Source organism: Microcaecilia unicolor, chromosome 5 (assembly GCF_901765095.1).
Source record: "Microcaecilia unicolor chromosome 5, aMicUni1.1, whole genome shotgun sequence".
NCBI lineage: Eukaryota > Metazoa > Chordata > Amphibia > Gymnophiona > Siphonopidae > Microcaecilia > Microcaecilia unicolor.
The window spans coordinates 19,246,352-19,253,821 of NC_044035.1; the positions used below are offsets into that span (position 1 = coordinate 19,246,352).

Below are 7,470 nucleotides of genomic sequence, written 5' to 3' on the forward strand. Positions count from 1 at the left end.
CAAAAATAAAATATCTGTTAAGCATGTGCAAAGTGGGTGAGACTACAGCACATAAGCATCTCCATACTGGGAAAAGACCAAGGGTCCATCAAGCCCAGCATCCTGTCTCCAATCCAAGCTTCAAGAACCTGGCAACCCCCCCCCCCCCCCCCCCAAAAAAAAAAAATAATTTTTAATAATGTTCAATGGACTTTTCCTTCAGGAATCTGTCCAAACCCCCCTTAAACTCCGTAAGGCCAGCCGCAGTCACTACATTCTCCGACAACGAGTTCCAGAGTCTAACTACACTCTGAGTAAAGAAAAACTTTCTCCTATTTGTTTTCAATCTACCACATTCTAGCTTCATCTTGTGTCCCCTGGTTCTATTATTGTTTGAAAGTGTAAACAAACGCTTCACATCTGTCCTCTCTACTCCGCTCATTATCTTGTAGACTTCTATCATATCACCCCTCAGCCGCCTCTTCTCCAAGCTGAAGAGCCCTAACCTTCTCAGCCTTTCCTCACAGGGAAGTCGTTCCATCCCTTTTATCATTTTCGTTGCCCTTCTCTGCACCTTCTCCAATTCCTTTATATCTTTTTTGAGATGTGGCGACAGTTCTTTAGAGGAAATATTTCTGTATAAAATAAAATAGGTTCCTCCCAGATGCCCTACGGGGCTCTCCACACCCCCACCAACACCCCCACAACATGGAAATAATTGGTACCTCTCACCACAAGCCACTGCAATTTAAGCAGCATATAAAAGCCTTGAAAACTACGAACCAGGGGCGTAGCCAGACACCCAATTTTGGGTGGGCCTGAGCCTAAAGTGGGTGGGCATAAAAATCCCATCCGGCATCTCTCCCTCCATTCCCCCCCCCCCCCCAGGCAACCAATAATTTCTCAATTCCACACTCCCCTCCTTCCGTTCATACTTTTTCAGATCTTCAGTGCTTCACTGTCAGCAAACAGTGACTCATACCTGCTGCTCTCACCAGTCCAGAGCCTTCCCTCTGACCTGGTACCACTATTGTGGAAACAGGAAGTTACTTCAGAGGGAAGGCTCTGAACTGGTACGAGCTGTGGGTATGAGTCGCTCTTTGGGAAACATTGAAAATTGAAAAGGTACAGAGGGGTTGGGGGGGTTGAGTTGACAGATGCCAAAATGCCTTTGGAGGAGAGGAGGGAGAGATGCTGGGAGTGTTCTGCTGAGGAGGCTTGAGGCTCACCAGCCGCATCAGAGTTGTGTCACTTATGGGTGGGCCTGAGCCTAAAGTGGGTGGGCCTGTGCCCACCCAGGCCCACCTGTGGCTACGCCACTGCTACGAACGACCACCTAAACTTCCGGAAAACAGTAAAAACTAACCTGTTTAAAAAGGCATACCCTACCGATCCAATATAAATGCCTGATCTCTGCAACACAACAAAATTAAAGAACGTAATGGACATAACACAACTCTTCCGTCGTACGATTCCGTAGTGTGGCTGTTGCCACATGAACTTTATCTTACCACAACATCACTTTGTATTTTTTTACACCGGAGTCTGTAACGCCTCTCCGGTACTATGTAAGCCACATTGAGCCTACAAATAGGTGGGAAAATGTGGGATACAAATGCAACAAATATAAATAAATAAATAATAATAATCGATCGAGCGATCGATCGATCGATAGATCGATAAACATAGTAAATGATGTAAGAAAAAGGGGAAAATGGCCCCGTCAATCTGCTCGGTTCAGATTCGTCTTATTTTCACAGTAGTGCATATCCGACAGGGGCAGTGACCATTTGGGCAACTGGGCAGTGCCCGAGGGCCCAGAGGCTCTGCCCGGTTGCCTGCTGCCGCATATTACAGCTCCCAGTTTAATTGGTGCCGTCCCTGCTTGGGGTCAGGCAGGTATACCTGGAAAATCGAATGGACTGAGGGGCCCTTTTACTAAGGTGCGCCAAAAAATGGCCTGCGCTGGTGTAGGCGTGTTTTGGATGCGCGCAGGTCCATTTTTCAGAGCGCCTGCAAAAAAAGGTCCTTTTTTTTTTTGTGGCCGAAAACGGACATGTGGCAAAATTAAAACCAGCGCGTGTCCATTTTTTGTCCTGACATCTTACCGCCTCCCACTGACTTAGTGGTAAGGTCTCAAGCGTTAACTGGGCGGTAATCGTCTGCGCGCATACACTGCCGATGACTACCGCGTGTTTTGGACGTGCGTCAAAAATGGAATTACCGCCCCAGGGCACGCGGTAGCCGGGGCGGTAGTTCCAATTTGACCCATGTAGGCGCCTTAGTAAAAGGGGCACCTGAATTTTTGCAGGAAATATTTTTGATGCTCTGAATATCTAGCGACAAATAATTGTTTAAAAAGTGGATAATTGAAAGAACATTAAGGAGGTCTTTTACCAAAGTTTAGCTCAAGTTATCTGCAGCAGGGCCCATTTTATTGCCATGGACCCTGCTGCAGATAACTCGAGCCAGGGGCGTAGCCAGACAATAGATTTTGGGTGGGCCTAGGCAAGAAGTGGGTGGGCACCAAGTGTTCTCCCCCCCCCCCCCCATCCCACCACCACCACCAAAAAATATCTCATCTTGCTTCTTTCCACCTTGGCAGTCTGTAGCAGGCATGTGCTGAAAACTGAGCATGCGCAGTAGGGGCGTAGCCAGACTTTGGTAGGAGGAGGGTCCAGCGCCTGAGGTGAGGGGGCACATTTTAGCCCCCCCGGCACCGCCGACCCCCCCCCCGCCATTGCCGACCCCCCCCCCCCATTGCCGACCTGCCGCCACTTTTGACAACCGCCCTCTCGACCCCCTCCCCCGCGAACCCTCCCCCGCCATCGCCTACCCCAATTCCCGCCAGCCGACGTCCTCTTCGTCCTGCAGTGAAAAAAGTCTTCGTTTTTCTGTTACATGCTGATGTCCTGCACGTTGTACGTGCAGGATCCTGCACGTACAACGTGCAGGACGTCAGCATGCAACAGAAGAACGAAGACTTTTTGCGAAGAGGACGTCGGCTGGGGGGGATTGGGGTTCCCCGCCAGCAAAACCGAAGGTAGGCAACGGCGGGGGAGGGTTCGTGGGGGGAGAGGGTCGTCAGGAGAGGGGTCCAGGCCCCCTCAGGCCCCACATAGCTACGCCACTGATGCGTAGGTACCGGTATCGTGGAGAGTAGCATTTTCTTTACCATCAGAAGGAAGTCTTCAGCTTGCGGAGCTTGGGATCCCCACCAGCTACTGCTAAATTTGTGTTACTTTTGGGTGTGCCTGAGCCCTAAGTGGGTGGGCCCTGGCCCACCTGTGGCTACGCCATTGACTCGAGCTAAGCTTTAGTAAAAGACTCCCTAAGCTTGGAAGACTGCTATCTGTCAACCAGCCTTGTTGTAGCACCTGTGGTCTCTGCACTCTGGTTCTAGGGGAAACTGGGTGGTGTTTAGTGTTTGGAAATTTCTCTGATAAGTGGTTTGATTTGCTAATGAAAATATGTTCCAGGCCAAACGGGGTTTGTTTGTTTTTTAAAGATCCTGCCTTCTAACTGATTTCTAGCTTGATGTTGTTAGAACTGAAAATATATTCTTGATTTTTTTTTTTTTAAATCTTACTGTTTCCAGGTGGAATATAAGTCTGACCTGAACTGGATCAGAGGCATTGGCTGGACCCCTCCTGGTTCCTATAAAGTGGAGATGGCTCGAAGAGCTGCTGAGCTGGCATATGCCCAAGAAATGAACCCGCAGAGGGCATATAGTCCATCTGAACATCCATCGGTAAGCAAAATAAATACCTGACTGGCACTGGCCTTGTTCTCCAGTTCCAGAAGCTGAATCATTCTAGCCATCACTGGGGCACAGACCATACAAGTCTGTCCAGCACTGGCTTCGTTTTTCAATTACTGGTTTTGCCATCTGATCACCGCTAAGCTTTTTTGGTTCCATACCTTCTATATAGGATTCTTTTGTGTTTATCCCATGCATTTTTGAATTCTGTTATCATTTTCATCTCCACTACCTCCCACAGGAGGGCATTCCAGGTACAGTGGGGGAAATAAGTATTTGATCCCTTGCTGATTTTGTAAGTTTGCCCACTGACAAAGACATGAGCAGCCCATAATTGAAGGGTAGGTTATTGGTAACAGTGAGAGATAGCACATCACAAATTAAATCCGGAAAATCACATTGTGGAAAGTATATGAATTTATTTGCATTCTGCAGAGGGAAATAAGTATTTAATCCCTCTGGCAAACAAGACCTAATACTTGGTGGCAAAACCCTTGTTGGCAAGCACAGCGGTCAGACGTCTTCTGTAGTTGATGATGAGGTTTGCACACATGTCAGGAGGAATTTTGGTCCACTCCTCTTTGCAGATCATCTCTAAATCATTAAGAGTTCTGGGCTGTCGCTTGGCAACTCGCAGCTTCAGCTCCCTCCATAAGTTTTCAATGGGATTAAGGTCTGGTGACTGGCTAGGCCACTCCATGACCCTAATGTGCTTCTTCCTGAGCCACTCCTTTGTTGCCTTGGCTGTATGTTTTGGGTCATTGTCGTGCTGGAAGACCCAGCCACGACCCATTTTTAAGGCCCTGGCGGAGGGAAGGAGGTTGTCACTCAGAATTGTACGGTACATGGCCCCATCCATTCTCCCATTGATGCGGTGAAGTAGTCCTGTGCCCTTAGCAGAGAAACACCCCCAAAACATAACATTTCCACCTCCATGCTTGACAGTGGGGACGGTGTTCTTTGGGTCATAGGCAGCATTTCTCTTCCTCCAAACACGGCGAGTTGAGTTCATGCCAAAGAGCTCAATTTTTGTCTCATCTGACCACAGCACCTTCTCCCAATCACTCTCGGCATCATCCAGGTGTTCACTGGCAAACTTCAGACGGGCCGTCACATGTGCCTTCCGGAGCAGGGGGACCTTGCGGGCACTGCAGGATTGCAATCCGTTATGTCGTAATGTGTTACCAATGGTTTTCGTGGTGACAGTGGTCCCAGCTGCCTTGAGATCATTGACAAGTTCCCCCCTTGTAGTTGTAGGCTGATTTCTAACCTTCCTCATGATCAAGGATACCCCACGAGGTGAGATTTTGCGTGGAGCCCCAGATCTTTGTCGATTGACAGTCATTTTGTACTTCTTCCATTTTCTTACTATGGCACCAACAGTTGTCTCCTTCTCGCCCAGCGTCTTACTGATGGTTTTGTAGCCCATTCCAGCCTTGTGCAGGTGTATGATCTTGTCCCTGACATCCTTAGACAGCTCCTTGCTCTTGGCCATTTTGTAGAGGTTAGAGTCTGACTGATTCACTGAGTCTGTGGACAGGTGTCTTTCATACAGGTGACCATTGCCGACAGCTGTCTGTCATGCAGGTAACGAGTTGATTTGGAGCATCTACCTGGTCTGTAGGGGCCAGATCTCTTACTGGTTGGTGGGGGATCAAATACTTATTTCCCTCTGCAGAATGCAAATAAATTCATATACTTTCCACAATGTGATTTTCCGGATTTAATTTGTGATGTGCTATCTCTCACTGTTACCAATAACCTACCCTTCAATTATGGGCTGCTCATGTCTTTGTCAGTGGGCAAACTTACAAAATCAGCAAGGGATCAAATACTTATTTCCCCCACTGTATCTACCACCCCAGTAAAAAAAAAAAAGCCCTTTTCCCCAGCTGCGGTAAAAAATGGCCCAGTGAGTGCCAAAAACACGCGTCCAGACTATCGCAGGCCACTTTTTACCACAGCTTAGTAAAAGGGCCCCTGAATGTTATTCCAGACTAGAAAAATCAACTTCACTGAAGCAAAAACAGCATAAAAAGTCATAAATATTACAAGCAAGATTCTATATTTCACAGCCCACAATTTCTCTTAAGTTGCAAAATTTAATAGAAAATTCACAGAGTATCATTATTTATGCCAGCTGAGAACGCTACAGGAGCTCAGAAACCCCCCTGAGTCTTCCTTCCAGTGTATGTCTCTAGATCTCTTCTTAAAAACATTGGCTCCTGGTTGGTGGCCTCCATCTCCAGACCGATCATCACCGTCGTGACGTAGGATTCCTGGCTTCCAGACCACTGAGTCCCAGCTTTTCTTTTCAGACAGATAGACAGACCTCTTTGTAAAGATCAGTGGCGTAGCTACGTGGGGTCTGAGGGGGCCTGGGCCCCCGTAGATTCCAGCCTGGGCCCCCCTCCCGGCAAACCCTCCCCCGCCGCCGCCTACCTTCACTTTTGCTGGCGGGGGACCCCACTCCCCGCCAGCCGACGTCCTCTCCATCCTGCTCCTGCTGTTGCATGCATTGCTGACGTCCTGCACGTTGTACGTGCGACGTCAGACTCAGAGAACAGAACTCTGTACGTCAGCAATGCATGCAACAAGAGCAGGAGCAGGACGGAGAGGACATCGGCTGGCGGGGAGTGGGGTCCCCAGCCAGTAAAAGTGAAGGTAGGCGGCGGCGGGGGAGGATTCGCGGGGGGGGGGGGGGGGGCGCCGGGGGGGGGGGGGGCTAAAATGTGCCCCCTGCCCTCGGGCCTTGGACCCCCCCTCCCACAGAAGTCTGGCTACGCCCCTGGTAAAGATCTCCCTCAGTTTTATTTTAAATCTCCTTCAATAAATTTTCTCTTTGGGTGTTTCAGCAAGGAGTAGAGGAACAAGCCTACCCAGGAGCATATCAGCAGCCAATGGTGAACCCTGATGCCTCAGAAATCTTGCAAGTGAAACGGAAGAGAGTGCTGGCAAACCGGAAATAAACTAAAAGAAAACGGAGAGTGAACAAGTGGGACATTACAGAACTCTTTCATTAGTCAGCTTTTTAACAGCTGATCGCTGTAGGGATTTTTTTTTTTATTGTACCTGACTTTGGTTATTTTGATTGGTGTCCTTGGACAAAATGATATTTTAATACTGAGCTATATTTTAACTTGGAATCTGAACGATTTTTAATTGTAATTACGATATAGTATGATATTTATTAGTACTAGATGACTGGCAGGCTCAGCTTTGTACTAAGGAGAATGAGATGCTTACCTTTCCTTTGTAAAGTACAGGATAAAGTAATTTATATGGAAATAATTTTTTCAAGCGAGTCACTGTGCATTTTTAAGTTACTCAATTCATTTTGGGTGACTAATGGGCTCATTTTCGAAAGAGAAGGACGCCCATCTTTCGACATAAATCGGAAGATGGATGTCCTTCTCCCAGAAACGTCCAAATCGGTATAATCAAAACCCGATTTTGGACGTCCCCAACTGCACTCCGTCGCAGGGACGGCCAAAGTTCAAGGGGGCATGTCGGAGGCGTAGCGAAGGCGGGATTTGGGTGTACCTAACAGTTGGACGTCCTTGACCCATAATCGAAAAAAAGATGGACGTCCCTGACGAGCACATGGACGTTTTCACCCAGACCTGTTTTTCTTACGTCTAAGGCATAGAAAGGTGCCTGAAATGACCAGATGACCACCAGAGAGAATCGGAGAATACCTTCCGTTACTGTCACTAACCCCCTCTCACCCT

The 7,470-nt window shown here is 48.2% G+C and overlaps 1 protein-coding gene across 1 annotated transcript in view; it reads left to right on the forward strand.

Moving 5' to 3' along the window:
- The window catches only part of NRAP (nebulin related anchoring protein), a 130,785-nt gene extending 123,755 nt beyond the window's left edge, over positions 1 to 7,030 (forward strand). Inside the window, exons 41-42 of the mRNA XM_030202711.1 lie at positions 3,578 to 3,730; positions 6,595 to 7,030. Of these exons, the coding sequence (XP_030058571.1) occupies positions 3,578 to 3,730; positions 6,595 to 6,708 (267 nt within the window). The 3' untranslated portion in view covers positions 6,709 to 7,030. The remainder of the gene's footprint in view (positions 1 to 3,577; positions 3,731 to 6,594) is intronic.
- The last annotated feature ends 440 nt before the right edge of the window (positions 7,031 to 7,470 follow it).